The following is an 18,933-nucleotide window of genomic DNA, read 5'->3' on the forward strand; positions in this document are numbered from 1 at the left end:
GTGTCTATTGAAACAAAGGAGCTTCCAATTGGTCAAGCAAAGCTAACAGATTGTGCCTCCACCTCTGAATCAACTCAGATGAAGCCCACCTCCCTCCCAAAGCTAGGCAACCCAGGGAAGTTCACCATCTCTTGCACTCTTGGAAACTTTAGAGTTGAGAATGCTTTGTGTGATTCAGGCTCAAGTGTGAGTATAATGTCTAAAGATATGATGGAGAAGCTAAAGGTCAAGTCTATAACGTCCTACCCCTCTTCCATCACCTTTGGTGATTCCTACTCCAAGAAACCATATGGATTTTTAGAAGACTATCCACTTCAAGTTGGTGAATGTGTGATCCCCACTGATTTTTTCATCATGAAGATGAAGAAGACCAAAGAGCTCCCCCTTTTGCTTGGAACTGCATTTCTCAACACCACTGGTGCAATGATTGACTTTGATACTCAAAGAGTGGTGCTTACAAAGGTGGATAAAGATGCCTTTTACCCTGTTCAACCACCTTTAGCTGAATTTTGTGGATCAGTTGTTCAAGAGATAGAACCCCCTAAGGTACTTGAGATGAACTATGTAGGAAGTGCTGGGATTTTAGGTGGATCCCAATCTCTCTCAGCTGTGGAAATTAAAAAAGAACCTCACACCAACTCTGTTTACAAGTATGGGACTGAACAGCCATTGATAAGAGAAGAAGACATCTTGCTCTCATGGTCTCCTACACTTAGTGATCGAAGGATGATTAACACCAAAAGTGATGGCTCAGCATCAGAAGACAAGAGTATTAAACCTGATCTTTCTTCTCAAGACTTTGATCTCACTCCTTGGGTTGATGATGATGGTTCTCTGAAGTATAAGCTGGATTGCAATGGGAAGCCAGGTCTGTTTGCTGAAGTGAGGGCATGTCTCACAAGGGCCATCTTTGATAAAGACCCAGATGGTATTCAAGAGCTGGTGGACAAAGGTCTCAAGGTGGGATCTCAAGGACAAGGCTCTAATGGTTCCCAAAGGCAGCAAACCAACTCAGCTTTCTTGCTCAGGACCATTGAAGTGCTGAAGAGCATCAGTGCTCAATCTCACCCCAGCTGAAAACAGGTTTTTCAAAGTCAAACTTAGTGACTTTAAACAAAGTGCTCTTGGGAGACACCCCAAGCTTATCCTTGTATATAATCTTTTTATTCTTTTCTCTCATTTCTTTTTATGTTTTAGGATCTTTTGATGAGTTTTGTGAGTTGGTCTCAGGTTCTAGGTGATTTCTGGAGGACATAGCTCAGTGATGAATGGAATGGAGCATGTGAAAGGGCTTAGAGAAGTGTCTAAGGTTTGAAAAGCTTGGAGGGCGCCTGAGTGCTACCTAGATGTGCGGCTTGGTGCAAGAAGAGCGCAGGTCGCAGCCCAACTCGCAATTTACTCCGGCCTGGGCGTGCTACCTGGTGTAAGAAGACCAAGCCGCACAAAACCATGAAGAGGCCCGAAGTGTTTAAGTCCAAAAACCTGCGACCTGGTGCTGCTACCTAAAACCCAAGGAAGCTAACCCGCATGAAGACTCGCAAATTACTCCGAGTTGGGCGTGCTACCTGGGAAGCATGGAGGCTAGGCCGCAGCATGGGAAGTATGGCCGAGGTGTTTAAGTGACAAATTCTGCGACCTGGGAGTGCGGCTCAGTAAGCAATGGACTAAGCCGCACGATGATCCGCAATACACTCTGAGTTGGGCGTGCTGGCTGGGAGCAGGGAGACCAGGCCGCACCAAAAAGAAAAGTGGCCGAGGTATCTATGTCCCAAAGCCTGCGAGTTGGTCCAAGACAAGTCCATGCCGCACAAGAGAGTTCAGGCCAAGCCAAACCCATCTCCAGTGATGTCTGACCTCATCTGGTGCAGATACTCACTCCCCTTTTGCACAAGAACCACACCAGGTATCACTCCAAACACTTGTAAATGAGCATTTAGCATTTTTCTTTATCTTTTGCATTTCATGTTTGATTTTTCCTCTTTCTCATGCTTTTATAACACAAGGGACTGTGTTATCTAAGTGTGGGGGAGGGGTTTTGTGTTTACTAATCATGTTTATTCTGCTCTTATTTTCCTTTTCACTTTGAGTCTCGTTTTGCATTCATCTAAGTGCATATAAAACCCAAAAAAAAAAATGGAAAAATCTGAAAAATTTTCACAAAAAAATGCTCATGTAGTTGCATTCACATTTTAGGTTGAGTCTAGTTTGCATTTTCATATAGGTTGCATCATATGCAAATGGGAGTAATGATAGGTTCTTTCCTTGAGAGTACATCACTTTGAGAATTTGGATTAAATATGCTTGTGAAATGACTTCTGTGCTTGCAAGGCTTAAAATGATTTGAATCTGAGAAGCAAGTTTGAATTGAACTCAACTCTAATAAGTGAAAACCTTGAACTTGACTTGAAATTATCTTGTGACGCATTGTTTGAATAAGCTTGTGGATACCTATATACATATTGGAGCTAGAATCCTGTTTTTACCACCCTCTTCCTTAGCTCAAAGCTGACTCCACATCTGGATCAGTTTTCCTCACCTTGAACCCATAATCCTTCCTTCAAGCCAAATGCTTGTGTGTGATTGAAAGGCCACCTTGGATCAAACTTAGCAGAAAGTGTTAGGTTTAGAGCGACAAGGGCAAGTCTCATTGAGTGCTAAGTTCCATCATCAAGGAGCTGAGAGATTTGGTGAGAACTAAGTGTGGGGGAATACTTGTTGGTGAGTGGAAAAGGAGAGATGAGTGGAAAAAGGAGAGTGGTGAGAACTAGGGGATAGAAAAAAAAAAAAGAAATTAGTCTTGGAGTTTTGAGTCAAAGAAAGTGAGCTCTAGTGTTTTGAAAAGAAAGAGTCTAGCCTCTAAGTGAAAGGAAAAGAAAAGAAGCCCAAGAGCTCAAATGTTTTAAAAAGAAAGAAAAAGAGGCTAGAAGTTACAAAAGAAAGTGAAAAGAGCTATGTAAAGTTTGAACTCCAAGACTTGAGTGTGAAAATGAAAAGTGAGTCCCCTAGTGAGAGGAAATTGAGTGTGGAAAGTGAGGTTCTTGAGAGGTTGAGCAAGTGAGAAAGCTTTGAGTAGAGTGTGGGGTGGGATGAGTCCTTGCCCTTGTATGCATAGGTTGCTTTTTACCTTTAGCATTCTGCCAAAGATTGATCATTCATAGAGAGATCCCCTTGCTGCATTGAACCCACTCAGGCGCTGATGAGATCATTTTAGTCTCATTACCTCACCCTAGCCAAACTTTGCTTGTTTGAACATTGCATCATTTGATCCACTTGGTAAAGAGCTTAATGAATGTCAAAGAGTTGAGGAATAAGAGAACTTGTGGAGATTACTGTTGAGTTGATACATCAGAGTATGGTCTTGCATTGCATATTGAGCATGAACATGAATTCTCTTAGTGGTCACTTTTCTCTTTCAAAGAAAAAAATGAGCTCCCAATGCATTCAACCTTTTCCTCTCATTTGTTCCTTTTTGCTTGAGGACAAGCAAAGGATAAGTGTGGGGGAGTTGATATATTCATAAATTGCATCATTTAATGTACATATTCTAGTCCAAATCATGTCTCATTTGCATGCATTTTAGGTCTTTAAGCATTGTTTTAGGACTTAGGAGATTGCATTAGGTCCAAGAGAGTTTTGCATGTTTTGGAGTGTTAAACAGGTGCTTTTGGAGTTTATTTGGAGTGGAGGATGTGATTCAGATGAAGAAATGGAGTTGAAATGATCAAAAATGGTGAAAAGGAGCAATTTTGGGTTTCTCGGCAAAATGATGTACTGATGGCCGAAGATTCTCGGCCAAAATCCTTCCCGCGGGTAGCTTTCTCGGCCAAAAACACGTACCGCGGTCAAGTCTCTCGGCCAAAAATCTCGGGTGCAGATACATTTCCAAAATCGCGTCACCGGAAGCTCTTGCCGGCCGATTCAGCTTACAGGGTCTTCAGAAAAGTTGGAGATAATTGAGTCAAGAACCCAGGACAGGTTGAATCATGGCCATTGGAGCACTGAGATGAAAGATACGGTCACCGGAAGACAGACCTCTCTCGCATCCATTCCGGAGCAATCCGATACTCCTGAATGACCGCCTGTCCGGGGAACCTTCCGGTCGGATTCAGCTGTCGGGGGCTTCATCAAAGTTGGAGAAGATTGGATCATGGTTTTAGAGCAAGTAGAATCATGGAATTCGGACGCGTGAGCAGAACGTTAAGCTCGTCGGAAGAAACTCCTGTCTCGCTGCCGTCTTGGACCGACCCGATGAGCTCCGACGAATGCAACGGCCGGCGCACTTCCAAGCCGATTCGATTTACGAGGCCTTCATGAGAATCAGAGATATTTGAGTCCTCTTTTCAGAACGTCCAATATCATTCAATTCGGAGCTATTAGCAGGAAGATACGGTCTCCGGAATGGACACATGTCTAGACGCCTCTCTCTGATCGTGTAAATGCACTTCAAAGATGAGCCCTCCAGGAAGCCTTCCACTTCCCAAGAACCGACGCTGCCTTCACCAAAGTTAGAGATATATGAGTCCTCTGTCCTCTGCAACTGGAATCACTCAATTCGGACAAGTATCCTAGAATTTACACTCTCCGGAATGCGAAGTGGTCCAAGCTGCTCTGAATGCTGCGAGAAAGCCTTGCGACTTGGTTAACTCGCAGGCCTGAAGACGAATGCCTGGAAATTGATGCTGCGAGTTGAGAAGTGCGGGTAAGCTATCAATGGATGAGGTCTGAGGCTCCCGAGCAAGAAAATTGCTAAGTCCACAATACTGCGACTTGGGCATGCTACCTGGGAGACACTGGAACCAAGCCGCATGATCACTCGCAATCTACTCCGACTTGAGCCTACGACCTGAGTGTAATGGAGACCAACCCGCACGGTGTGTACATTCCCCAGAAACCGCCTTGGTCCTGCGAGTTGAAGAAGAAGAAGATTAAGCCACAGCAAGACTCGCAAAACACTCCTACTTGGGTGTGCGGCTAAGACAAAGCGATTTAAGTCTCACAAGATAAGTTCTTCATCTACTGCGACTTGCGCATGCTACCTGGGAGACACTGGACCAACCCGCACACTTTCCACTTTATCCATTAAAGCCGGGTCAGGACCCAGTTTTTCCTGGGCTGACCCGGTCCATTAGCACTTAGTATATATAGCTTTTTGGAGAAAAACCCTAGGGATCTTATCTTCTACTTAGTTTTCTCTCTAGTTTTCTTTCCTTTTTAGTGTAAAACGTTTTTGATTAAGAGATATCTCAAGGATTTAATCAATCTAAGTCTGTTTCTTATCATCTCATCATCTCATTTCTACTTCTAATCATGATTAACATCATCTCTTGCAAAAGATTAGATGTGTTCTTCATGATTAGTGAGTAGTCATCTTTTTAAACTTCTAGGTGTGTAGATTAGGGTGCTTAGATGTTTGATTTGTGATGTTTAGGGTTTAGATTCTCATTTCATTTCCTTAGTTAGCTGCTCCTAATGCCAGATTTCCTTGGGAAAGTGAAATCAGGGTAATGCACCAAAAGTGTTTGATGAAATCCCTGAAAGAGCTAACTTAAGGGTTTATGTTTTAAATGCCATGGGAATGTTTGTTTGAAGCATAAATGACATATTAGAACCATTTCTTAATGCTCATTAGTTCATATTTCACAAATGAGAATTTGCTTAGAAAGTGGATTAGTGTAGAGATTAATGCCTTCATGAGAGGATTAGTCTAGATTAGAGTTCTAAGTTGAAATGTTTGAGATCATGTGATTGCTTGTTATGTCTTTCTGTATAAGATTCAGTCTTCTTAATTGAGAGATTGTTTGGTCACTTATTAGGCTTGATGCATTATGCTTGTTGATTACTTGATTATATCTAATGGTTGTTAGACTTGATTAAGTAATTAGCAAATGGATTATTGTCATGGGAATGAATTAATCTGATTAAGAAGCCTAGACTAAAGAGTAGCAAGTGTTGCATTATGTTCTTAGCATCATGATTCAATATCTAAAGCACCCTAATCAATGATCACATCTAGAGGTTTATCTTTCATCATTTGTTTAATCATCATCACTTTGTTTTGTTTGCTTGCTTTGTTTAGTTCATTAATCATTGCTTGTTTGTTTCTTGTTTATGCTTTCTTGTTGCTGGTTTCACCAAACTCATCTTTCATTCAGCTTGACTTAAGAACTTGTCACATAAACTAGTGTCTAGCAAACACACATTTGGATTGATACCCTTTGTACTACAAGTGACATAAGGGATTGATAACCCATCTAAGACCTAAAAATCTTAGTTATCAATATATATATATATATATATATACATGATTTAATTTAGACATATTTTTCACTATATATGCGTATCTGTATTTTGTCAAATTTTTATAATATTTTTGGCTTACATATTGAACCAGTTTTATCTTTTTTGCCTTCATCAGACGTATAGAACCAACAAGCTTGAAGAGTACAAAAAGGTGAATAAGTATTATATATATTTTTTTTATTATAATTATGTATTTATTGTATTTTCTATAAGTGTCTTTATAAACAAATTTTTTTTTCTATGAGTGCTCTATTTAACAGAGATAAAAAAATTTTAAATATATGAAGATTTTTTTTTCTAAAAGTGTTTGGACCAATATATGAAGTTTTCTTAAAAAAGCATTTATATGTAAATATTATATAGAAACAAAAATATATACACTCACATATTCTATGGTAGAAGATGTACAAGCAATTCGAAGGGAAAATCTGACAAGGCAAATGATTTTGAGGCAAACTCAACAACACTTTCGTCAATACGAACGTCTTGAAGAAATGTTCAATTCTATGCAGAAAATGTTTGTATATCATTTAAATAACATTGAAGTAAAAAATTAATATAAATATATTATAATATATTTTTTGTTTTAAATTTGATAGTACTTTTTTAATCAATTATTGTAGAAAAGAATAAAGAAATCAGATAAAAATTATGGAGAAAGGAGAATCAAGTAATGAGGTTAATGAAGTATCTTGCAAGTCTCTGTTTCAATCTTCAAGAGTATGTTGTCACTTTGTTAACAATTCTTAAGTTTCCTCTCTTTTTAAAATTCTTACGCTATAATCATCAAACATGATTATCAATGACCAAGTATGCATAATTTTTATTAAAATTTTTGATATAGATCATTTCATTTACATATAATATATTATTAACAGGCACGAACGCAGGTAGAGCAGAGGTGTGGCATATGCCCCACATTATTTTTCATCTCTTAAGTAATTACTATTAAATTTGTTTAAATGCCCCTAATCTACATATATGTTATAATGTATATAATTGGATTTGGCAGATTGGAATGTATGAAACTGAAAATAATGAAGACGACAATGATGATTGCAACAATAATAAGACTTTGTCCCTTGAGCTCACTCTTGGTCGCAAATTCTAAAGATGATCTCTCTTTCATAGTTTACTCTTTAAATAAAAAAAACTATCTCTTACTTAATTTGCTTTATATATAATAATGCTTTTCCCTTAATATACAATGCTATGAACATTTTTTTGAGCAATATATTAGAAGATTGATGTGATTTGCTCTTAATCTTGCGTCTACTAAACCGTAACTAGTTAACTTTTCCATTTCTTGTGCGGGATTAATTTCCATTTTATTGTTTGAAAATCTAATAGTAGTTTGGATTCATTTGTTTTTTTTTTATTTTTGAGTATATTTGTTTGTTAGATTTCCTTGCGTTTTAATGTTGGAAGACATGATCGTGAAAACAATATAGAATAGAAGAGAGTAAATAAGAACATAGTAGTATCCAAATAATTTAGTTTAAATAGTTTTGAGATCTTTGGATCACTGTTCTATGTATCTTAGACGTAATTTTTTGAAGTATCGTATGGACTTATTCGATTTTGATCATTTTTTTATGTGTTTTAAACATCACATATACCATCATTTCATTAGTTAATTAGATATATTTTTTTTTTCATTTTTTTTTAACTTTTCTGTTCGAATTTTTTTTTACATTTCAGTTTTTGTTTTTTTTTGAAACAACATTCCATTACTTTTTAAATAGTTTCAATTTTTTGTTTCTTTTAACATTTTTGTTAGATTTTTTCTAAATTTCAGAAACATAAGAAATGGTAAACACTAAGAGATGTAGATTCCATTTTTTTCATAAAAAATGTTTTTGTAATTTTTTTAAAACTTTCGTTATATAGAATTTGAAAAACGGTTTGATTGACAATGAAATTAAAAATTAAACCAAAATAATTTTGACTAGATTGGGTTAAGTTTTTTTAAACATCATTAGATAAGAACCAATAAAAAAAATGAAACGTAATTGCAAAATAGGGTTAAACAGTCTTTTTTATAGCCGAAATTCATTATGGAGTTGATACGTAAGCGAAACACTGTGAAATTTGGTGTGAGCGCGACACATCAGCAAATCACTACACAAATAAGTATATAGATATCTATATGTTCTTGAACTGGTGTAGATTTTTGAAAAGTGTTTGGTTGTTGTTTTTCATAAACTCATTAATCAAGTTTAGAAACATTTAAATTTCCTACAATAAAGAAATTCTTCTTTATAAAAATTCAATTCAAACATTTGGATTTATGTTAATCCTAAAAGCTTTTAAATTTTTTTTTCTTAACCATTTTTATGCAAATACCAAAAACTTTAAGAAAATCTAAACCAAAATTTATCGGAAAGTTTTTATACTATAATGAGAGATTTTTGGTTCGAGATTTATTGTTACCATTCATATTATTTGAGAGACATCTTTTTCAGAAAGTCTAAAAAAGATATATAAATAAATTTCTCCCCTTTTAATAACCCATAGAAAAAAACCTGTGAAGAAAAAAAAAACATCACAACTTTACATTAATTTGAAAAATTGTGGTAAAAAGAAGGAACGTAAGAATGAAATAAAAAGTAATAATTTGGGTTTATTTTATTTTATTATAACTTTTCATTTCCCTCTTATATTTCCCTCATAACTCTTCTTAAATACGACTATAAGTTTTTACCATTCACACCCTCTAACTATATCAGTTTTTAGTTACAACTATGAACAACTCATTTTGCTTATAAATGTATTTTTTAATTTGCTGCAAATAAATAGTTATGCAAGTATTTAAAGTCTGGAAAGGAGCCGGATATCCGGACTTTTCAAAGTATCCGGATCCGGATCCGTTTCCGCTGGATAATCAATTTTACTATTCGGATCCGGATTTTATAGACAAACGCTTGTGTATTCCGCAGGGTTCTATGAGAGAGCTAGTGCTTAGTGAAGCACACCGTGGAGGCTTAATGGGATACTCTGGGGTGGATAAAACCTTAGCTGTTATGATGGACCATTTCTATTGGCCTCACATGAAGAAAGACGTGGAAAGGTTTTGCTCAAGATGCATACAATGCCGTCAAGCCAAATCCAGGTTACATCCTCCCGGTCTCTATATGCCTTTACCTATACCTAACGCCGCTTGGGTAGATATTTCGATGGACTTTGTACTAGGATTGCCTAAGATCAGGCACAAGGACTCCATCTTTGTTGTCATCGATAGGTTCTCCAAGATGGCACACTTTATCCCGTGTGAAAAGACAAATGATGTAACGCAAATTCCTAACTTGTTCTTCAAGGAGGCTGTGCGTCTGCATGGTATTCCAAGAACCATCATATCAGACCGTGACACGAAGTTCCTTAGTCACTTCTGGCAAACATTATGGAAGAAACTAGTTACCAAGTTATTAATCTCCACCACGTGCCACCCACAAACTGATAGGCAGTAGAAGTGGTAAACCAAACCTTATCCACACTACTTAGAGCTGCTATTGTTAAAAATATGAGTACTTGGCTTGATTGTATTCCTTTTGTGGAATTTGCTTACAACCGCATAAGGCATTCAGCTACTAAACTGTCACCTTTCGAGGTTGACTATGGCACTAACCCTTTGTCTCCAGTGGATCTTCGACCTATAGCACAGGTAGAACAGGCCAATCTCAATGGATTATGGCATGGAGAACTTTTTAAAAAGTTAAATGAGACGGCAAGGACAAATATAGAGAAGAAAACTGATGTTTACAAAAAGGCCACAGACAAAGGCAGAAAAGATGTCACCTTCGAACCTGGAGATTGGGTGTGGCTACACATGAGACCTGAAAGATTTCCAGGCTGACGTGCTTCTAAACTTTCTCCGTGAGGCGATGGGCCTTTCAAAGTTTTAAGCAAGATCAACAATAATGCGTATCGTTTAGATCTCCCAGGTGAGTATAACATTTCACATACTTTCAATGTGGCTGATTTATCTTACTTCGATGAAGGTGAAGAAGAAGTTTTGGGGTCAAAACCTTTAGAAGAGGGAGGGAATGATGTGGACATCGACCTTAAGTGCTTACCGGATCTAATGTCAACGGTCAAAGAAGGAGCCATGACTCATTCCAAGATCAAACAACTCAGGAACAGATACAAAAGAGCATTGCACACCTTCATAAACTCGTTAGAGCCAGACGATCCGATATTACTGAATTTGAATGTTATACACGGCATAAATGACCATTTCTGCCAAACCGGAGCCGAAGACTTGGGAATCAGAAATGACCCACCAGACGATCAAATCTTGATGCTAAGAGAATCAAGGGTTACTTCTAGCTTCACGTTTTAAATTTATAACCCTAAATATCTGCAAGTGCACAGATGTACGCTATAGTATTTAGGGGTCGAACCAAAGAGATTTTGAGCTTTCAGCACGAATCAATCAAGACTTAAGACAAGTAGAACAAGCAAAATGGGAGTTTTTGGTTTTGGGGTCACTAAATCTAAAAGCAATTGAAATAAACAAGTCGTAAAACAATAGGAACAAATCGTTGGGTCTAAAGGGTTTTCGAAGGGGTTCATGAACTGATCCAAAGTCAAACAAATTGATAAAGGTAATCAACTAGTGAGGATCCTGAACTCAAATAGACACATGTAAGATTAGCCAACTCTCGTCACTTTAATCATCTAATCACTCAACACAGCAATTAACTCTCGCTCTCATGCTGCAAATAAGATCATGCATTAAAAACAGAATTCATCCACGCTCGCGATTCTCTATAGGTAGCTTTCGTCTCCTATAGCGATTTCGCTCGATCACTTCTAGGTCTGGTAATTCGATACAACACTCTCGTGGCCCCAATTACTTAGATCAATTTCTAAGCGGTTAGCAACAGAAACAGCATAGGGAACAAGAATGAACGAAGGACTCCTAGAAGATTATGAACCCTAAATCGAATAAAGCATATGATCAAGACATGCAATTCCCTTTGAAAAATCCCTTAAAAACCCAACTGGAAAATTACTCAGACATAGCTGAGTTCAACATCACAAAAGTATTTAGAATTGCAGAGAATTGAAATAGACAAAAATTTGAAACGAAGAACAGGTTGAAGCAGGAGATCCGATGGTGGTCCTCTTGGTGGCTCCTCTTCTAGGCGTGACTCTCTTCTAGGGTTTCTGGTGATAAATGTGGTATACCCCTCTAAACGACTTAAAAGGGGTTTATATAGTGTCTTGAGTCCTCAGGAACGCCTAGGGCTTGCAGGAATTATGACGGGAGTGACTTGGGCTTTAAAATTGGCTTTTGAGGCTCGGAATTAAGCTCCCCGTGGTCTAAAATTTCGCACCCCCGCCGGATGACGTTTTGGCCGCGGGTGAGCTTCTGACTGTGATGATTCGCCTTCAGTGTATCGACCATATTATGCTTTTTGTTCCCAAGTGCATTCCTTTTGTCAACATATCCTGAAAACTCTTTTAAATTCTAACACATAGAAATCACTGTGTGAGCCGAAACTTGCACAACCAAAAATTGGTTAAGGAAAACTTGAGGGATCCGAAATTTCTAGGGTTTATCGCAAGAACAGTAAGATCAAAAGTAGGTTTTTTGCTGGAAAAGTGTTTAAGTCTTATTGCTCTCGAGTTGTGGAAAGTTACAGAAGGAATCGTGTACATCGTATATTTATACTAATTCTCTAAACCGCCTAGCCGAGAATCTCGGAGAGATTTTCGGAATATTTCCTTATCACTTCGTGCGGCCACTGCCTTTGTATTTCGCCTGTGATTTTCTGTGGGCTTCATCCTCCTCGACCTTGATTCGGCCCATAGCAAATTAATCGGCTCGGCCCAATACAAAGGAAATTAGCTCGGCCCAACACGAAGGGACGCGGCTCGGCCCGCTTATTCTCCTCCACAGCTCGGCCAACTTATTATTCTCTGCAGTTCGTCCCACTGATTCTTCCTCTCACGGCTCGGCCCAAGCTATACCCAAAGTCACGAGACGGCTTGGCCCATACTCTCCTTTCTTCAATGGATCCGGCCCACTCTCGTACTTCTTTGCTATAGCTCGGCTCTCCTGAACACTTAGTCGTGATGAAGATGGTTTTATCCACTTGGGGTGAAACTGACCCCAACAGTTAGCCCCCCAGCTCGTCAATTTCGGAGACGAGAGTGACGAGGTTCATCACTCCTGGACATGGGATAAACCATCGAGCCAAGCAATCGCGTTTTAAGATAAGAGATGATGTCGAGCCGTTTTGTTAATGATGAGGCATTTTCAAAGGATGCCGAGTCGATGAGGCGTTTCCTAAAGATGCCGAGTCGACGAGGCGTTTTTCAAAGGATGCCGAACTGGTGAAGTGTTTTCGAAAGGATGCCAAGCCGACGAGACATTTTCAGGGAACACCGAGCTGACGAGGCATTTTTGCGAGAATGATACCGAGCCATGTTTATGGTAACGACGAGGCGTTTTTGCGAGAACGATACCAAGCTGTGTTTATGATAACGACAAGGCGTTTTCAAAATGATGCTGAGGCGTGTTAATGTTAACGACGAGGCGATTCTGTTTGATAACACTGAGCCGTGTTCCAAGGCAACAACGAGGCGATTTTGGTTGACACCGCTGAGCCGTGTTTCGAGGCAACGACGAGGTGATTTCAAAAGGATACCGAGCCGCGTTAATGTTAACGACTATGCGATTCTATTTGATAACGCCGAGCCGTGTTTCAAGGTAATGAAAAGGCGAATGCTTCGACTAGCTCGTCTCACGGTCCTTCTCCTTCCCGAGGCGAGGTCGATATTTTCGCAATAAAAGCCAAAGATGAGGTTTTCCCGTTTGACCCGTCGAGGCGAAGCGCAAATTAGAGCTCCTTGTAGCGAACTGTGGTGCTTCGGGACGTTTGAGACCTCGGAAAAAGAAGAGACAGAGACCCAATCCGCCTGGCTCATCTTTATCCTCAGCGGAATCTTTGGAAGCTCTGCGCATCCGTTTCGGGATCTCGGAGGTGGTAGTGTTCGTCATGCCGAGCCCAACCGATCGTGCTAAGCTTCTGCCTCCAAATCACTTGACGGTATATGAGAGTTTTTTCAAACTTTGCTATCTCTGGTTTCTAATTCCCGAGGTGATTCTCAGATACCTCTGGAAGCATGGAATTTCCATTGGTCAGATCGTGCCGAGGGGCCTGCGTCACATGATCGGGATTTTAGTGCTGAGTTTTGAGTGTCATATCGACGTCACTCTTGATCATTTGCTGAATTTCTTGGAGATTCGCAAAGCTCCTGAAGAGAAGAGGTTCTATATCTCGAGCAAGGCCCGACACAAAATTATATGTGGTTTTCCGAGCAAAGATTTTTTCTGGGATGATCGCTTCTTCTACGTTCTCGTTAACGAGGCGTCGGTTGGTGACTTTGCCGACATTACCAAGATCGATTGGGGACCACTTGGTAGCCGATCTGACGTTTCGTCTCGGCTCGGAATCTATATCATGTGTCGATTCCTGACTATTCTTTCTTGTTTTCTTTTGTTTTGCAGTTCGGAGCATCCTTCCACCAGTCCTCGAGGATTTGTTTGACGTTCGAGATGCGTTAGCAGCTTGGAAGAATAACTGGAAGCGCCATTTTTCGCTTGAAAGAGTCGAAAGAGCTCGATCAATATTAGCTGGAGTTCCGGTCTGTTCAGGCTCGTCGAACTCTTCCGGAGATACTGGGGAGAAGATGGTTATTGTGACACTTAGGGAAAGGAAGAGAAGGGAGGCCGAGGCGGCTGCAAAACGAGCCGAGGAGGCTGATCAGCAAGCCGAGGAGGCTACTTAAAGAGCAGAGGAGGCTCCGAAACAGGTTGACGGTGAAACTCATGTGGAGCCGCAACTTGGTGACCAAGGGAGCAAATAGAAATGTGTCAAGCAGGGAGACATAGTTTCAGAGGCGTCGACGAACGCGTTGAGCGAGCCACAGGAGTCGGCTGTACCAACAGCCTCGGCAGTGCTTGCTCTTCCTCAATCGAGGCCAACTGCCTCGTATTTGATCGGTCACAAGGCGTCCAATTGCAAGTGTACTGCAGTTGAGAAGGGCAAAGGTCTCACCGCTCCAAAGCCTTCGAAAAAGAAAACGAGGCGAGTTAATGACGAGCCGGTCGAGAGGAAGCTTATTATTGACGATCCGGTTGCCTCGGCGCGGTTATTTGCAAAGGTGAATAGTGCTGACGTTTCATTCCCGCCTCCCGAGAAATTTAGGCGATCTAAGCCTTATGCTGCCATGGCTCAACGCGAGACGAAGGTATGCATTTTCCTGTTTTGAAGCTTTTTTCGTCTCTCGTCTTTTGATCTTGCTAAGCCACTAACGTCTCGAGGCGTGTATTTTTTTATTAGTTCAACGCTGCCATAAACGAGTTGATGGCCGGTTACGAAGCTGATGCAGTAAAGATCGAGCGTGGTTTGGAAAAGGCATAGCAAGCTGATCTCGAGAAAGCTTCAAGTGATACCTCCTGAGCGCAATCCCGCGTCGTCGCGCTGGAGGACGAGAAAAAGGCTTTGAAGGCTGAGTATGATAGGCTGGTCTCCCGTTTTGAGGAGTCTCGGGTCCGGAAAAACAATGAGATTTCTTCTCTGAAGAGGCAGATTGAGGCGAAGGATGCCCTCTTTGAGTCGAAAGTGAAGATAGCTAAGAAGGAGGCTTGGCGCGAGGCAGCAGCCAAATTCCAGGAACGTTTTTCTAAGATTGAAAAGAAGATGGAAGAGCTGGAGAAAGCTAAGCGTGACGAGAATGATCTTGGTCAGATTAGGAGCAACCTCGTACTAATCAGTGATCTCAGGAAGCCCGACGCCACTCTTGACGCCGAAGAAGAAAAGCTAAAGACATGGGAGGCCGAGGTAATTGGGGCGGAAGAGAGATTTGAGCGCATCGCGACCGATCGTAGGGGAGAGCTTGTTGTTAGTCCAGTTTCCCGGACTCTGTTGATTCTCGTCTCGGGGTCGAGCCATTGGAGGTTTCCGCCGCTGCAGTCGGTGTTGTGGATCCGACGGGTTCAAACATCAACACCCTGAGGGCTAGTGATCTTGCAGCTGAGGGCATCTCCGACACTCACCGAGAGTGATAGTTTTTGGTGTTCTTGACTATGTACCGGATTATCTTATTCCTTTGTGCCTGGATGGCTTTATCCATACTTGTCGGCTCGTTTGTTTTTGCTTTTGAACCTTGTGCCTGGACAGAATTATCCACTTGACTATTGAACTCAAGCTTATATGATAATGATTTTGTCTGTCTCTTTTTTAGAATTTCTGGTTTTGACTTAATCATTTCGCGAGAAGTATTTGTTCCGAACGTTTTTGAGAAAATTTATTGTCAAACGTGGGTGTTTTCACGTAGTTTGTCGAGCCGGGCCAGGGATGCGTTTGTTTTCTTTCCTGGCCAAGCTGTTCTAAAAAATTGATGGAGTGTCTCAAATAAAAACAGGCTGTTTTCATATTCTAGCTATCAAATGGATCCTATAAAATGTCTAAGGAGCAGCGTTCCCGAGCTGGGAGGTGTTTTATTTATGGTGTTGACTTTGAGAAGAGGACCAATGTTATTTATGGTGTTGACAGTCTATGCCGAGGCGCTGAGTCATAAGGTATTACGAGGTGTTTTAAATCGACTAGGTTTTTACTTATCAGCATGTTGGACTTGGATTTCTTAAAATCCAAACCGATAGCTTTAGATCGGTGTTCCCGAGAGGCTGAGTGTACTTTACTGGGTTTTAAGAAGTCACTTTGGTTTTAGAGAAAGCGATGTAGTCTCGTCTTATAATCTCGTGTGCGACAGTAAACTATGGCGAGTGATACGTTTTTGGTCTGAATTTTGTATAGCGCGCTTAATTTTTATCCATAGAGGATGTAACTTGCACCCTCGTCCTAGGAGAGATGGTAAAAATCCATTTAAAGAACTTCGTGATTGTTGTCTCGTTGTGGCCAGCAACGAGACGAGGTGTTCAAAGCTAACGATCAAGAAGTTTACCGAAACGAATGCAAGGACAAGTAAAAGTCTAGACGAAGTGAAAACAAGTGAATAAGTGAATGAAAACAAGTTTCTCAAAAATTGCCGAAGTGAAAATAAGTGTGAAAAACTAGCCGAAGTGAAAATGATCTTAGACACAGTAGAATCGACAAGCTAAAAATCTTAAAAATCTAAAAATCTTTTTAGGAGGGGGGACAGCTGAAACTGTCCGAGGATGGGCTGCCTACGTACCATTTGCAGGGATCAAGCCGTCTCGTAGTTCATGTTGGTCGTGTTGTATCCTTAGTGATATAATACTTCTTCAGCTGCATTGTGTTCCATGATCTTGGAATTGCTTCGTCAGCTATCGTCGCAAGTTCATAGACTCCTGGACGAACTACTTTCGTGAGCTTGTAGGGGCCTTCCCAATTTTCTCCGAGCTTCCCTGCATTCCTCTCGGCAGTGTTTTGGAAAACCTTTCTAAGGACGAGCTCTCCTTCTTTAAACCTTCGACTGCGAACATTTTTGTTGTAGTACATCGTTGTTGCTTGTTGGTAGTTCTGAACTCGGATTAAGGTTTGGTCGCGCCTTTCGTTGACTAAGTCGAGGTCATCCAGCATCATTAGGTGGTTCAAACCTTCCTGTCCTGGCAAAAGTCTTTGTCGCATTTCGGGGAAATCCACCTCGGGAGGGATCACACATTCTGTTCCATAGACGAGGGCAAATGGGGTTTCTCCGGTGGCTCGGCATGGAGTCGTTCAATGCGACCAAAGGACTCCTTCGAGTTCATCTGTCCATCGTCCCTTCTTGGCGTCGAGCCTCTTTTTCAGGCCATCTAGGATTGTCTTGTTAGCTGCTTTGGCTTGTCCATTCCCTTGGGGATACCTTGGCGTGGATTTGCTCAGACGAATTTTCCATTTCTCGCAGAAAGCTTCGAAGCGAGTTGAGATGAACTGAAATCCGTTGTCGGTGACTATCTCGTAGGGAACCCTGTGTCGGCAAATGATATTTTTTCAAACAAAGTGTTCGACCTGAGCATCCTTTATGCTTGCGTAGGAGTCGGCCTCGACCCATTTGGAGAAGTAGTCAGTAAGGACGAGCAGAAAACGCTTCTGGTTTGATCGATGTACAGGCCCGACTATGTCTATCGACCATCTCATGAAAGGATAAGGCAACGAAATTGAGGATAACAGCTCGGTTGGTTGATATATTGTAGGCGCGTGTCATTTACATTTCTCGCACTTCGTAGTGAACTTCTCGCAGTCCTTGACCATCGTGGGCCAGAAGTATCCATGCCATTTTATCTTGATCGCAAGTGACCTTCCACGAGAGTGATTTCCACACGCTACGCTATGCACCTCGTGCATTATTTTTCTTGCTTCAAGTCCTTCGACACACGTCATTAGTGGTCATGAAAACCTCCACTTGAACACCTCACTATCGACGAGGACGTATCGTGCGGCTTGAGCCTTTAATTTGCAGCCTCCCACTTGTTGGGTGGAACTTTTTCGTCGGCGATTTAGACTTGAATTGCTACGAGCCATTCTTTGTCGCAGCGATACTCCAGCTCGGCTGACGAGGCGTCTTCTTCCATTGCAATCGCTTCGTTGTTATCTGGCTCTTCTTCCGGAGGGTTGATTAGTCGAACTCCTGCTACTTTCTCTATACTCGGCCGTTCAATGAATTCGACCAGAATTGTTTATCGGAGATCCGGATCCGAGGCCGAGTCGAGTACTGCTAAGGCGTCCGCCGAGGTGTGTTTGCCTCGGGGTATTCGCGTGAGCTCGTCGAACGTTTCTACTAAGCCTTGGACTACTCTAAGGTAAGCTCCCATTCTTCCATCCTTCGCCTCGTATTCTCTGTTAAATTGGTTTGCTACGAGCTGTGAGTCACAAAAGGCTCTTATTTTCCGCACTTTGATTTCTTGTGCTAGTCGTAGGCCAGCGATTAATGCTTCGTACTCTGCTTCGTTGTTCGAGGCGTGGAAATTCAGGAAGAAGGACTGTTCCAAGATCTCTCCGGTTGGCGAGGTGAGGCAAATTCCTATTCCCGAGCCATGTTTTGATGATGAGCCGTCGACATGCAGTGTCCTAAGTTCATCAGGAGTCGGCTCGATTGTTGCCTCAGCTGGAAGTTCAACAAGGAAATCTGCGAGGACCTAGGATTTTGCGGACGACCTATTCTGAAACTCGATATCATACTCGCTTAACCCGATGGCCCATTTTGCGAGCCGCCCAGACTAGCTCGGGGTATGCAGGATCGAGCGCCGCGGAGAGGTTGCGAGCACAATAATCGAATGTGATTGAAAATAAGGATGCAGCTTGCGAGCCGATACTACGACGGCTAGGGTGACCTTCTCAATCTGTGGGTAACGAGTCTCGGCATCGGTCAATGTCTGACTCATATAGAAGATGGGTTTTTGTTCAGACCGCTCCTCTCTTATCAACACTCTACTGACAGCCGTAGCGGATACATCAACGTAGAGGAAGAGGGGTTCTCCCTCTACTGGCTTCGCCAATACCGGCGAACTTGCTAAATATTTCTTCAACTCCTGGAAAGCTGCTTCGCATTGCTCGTCCCACTCGAAATTCTTATTTCCTCGGAGGATATCATAGAAAGGGAGACACCTGTCGGTATATCGCGAGATGAACTGGTTTAGCGTAGCGACTCTCCCTG

The 18,933-nt window shown here is 41.3% G+C and overlaps 1 protein-coding gene across 1 annotated transcript; it reads left to right on the forward strand.

The window, feature by feature from the left end:
• The first annotated feature begins 12,811 nt into the window (after positions 1-12,811).
• On the forward strand, positions 12,812-15,329 carry LOC112085293 (uncharacterized protein At3g60930, chloroplastic-like). Its single transcript, XM_024154497.1, has 7 exons — positions 12,812-13,018; positions 13,137-13,358; positions 13,410-13,731; positions 13,820-14,091; positions 14,194-14,562; positions 14,655-14,718; positions 14,776-15,329. Exons 1-7 carry the CDS (start codon positions 12,812-12,814, stop codon positions 15,327-15,329), a joined length of 2,010 nt encoding a protein of 669 aa, XP_024010265.1.
• Positions 15,330-18,933: the final 3,604 nt, after the last annotated feature.

Source organism: Eutrema salsugineum, unplaced genomic scaffold, assembly GCF_000478725.1.
Source record: "Eutrema salsugineum unplaced genomic scaffold, Eutsalg1_0 scaffold_3, whole genome shotgun sequence".
In the NCBI taxonomy this organism is placed as follows: domain Eukaryota; kingdom Viridiplantae; phylum Streptophyta; class Magnoliopsida; order Brassicales; family Brassicaceae; genus Eutrema; species Eutrema salsugineum.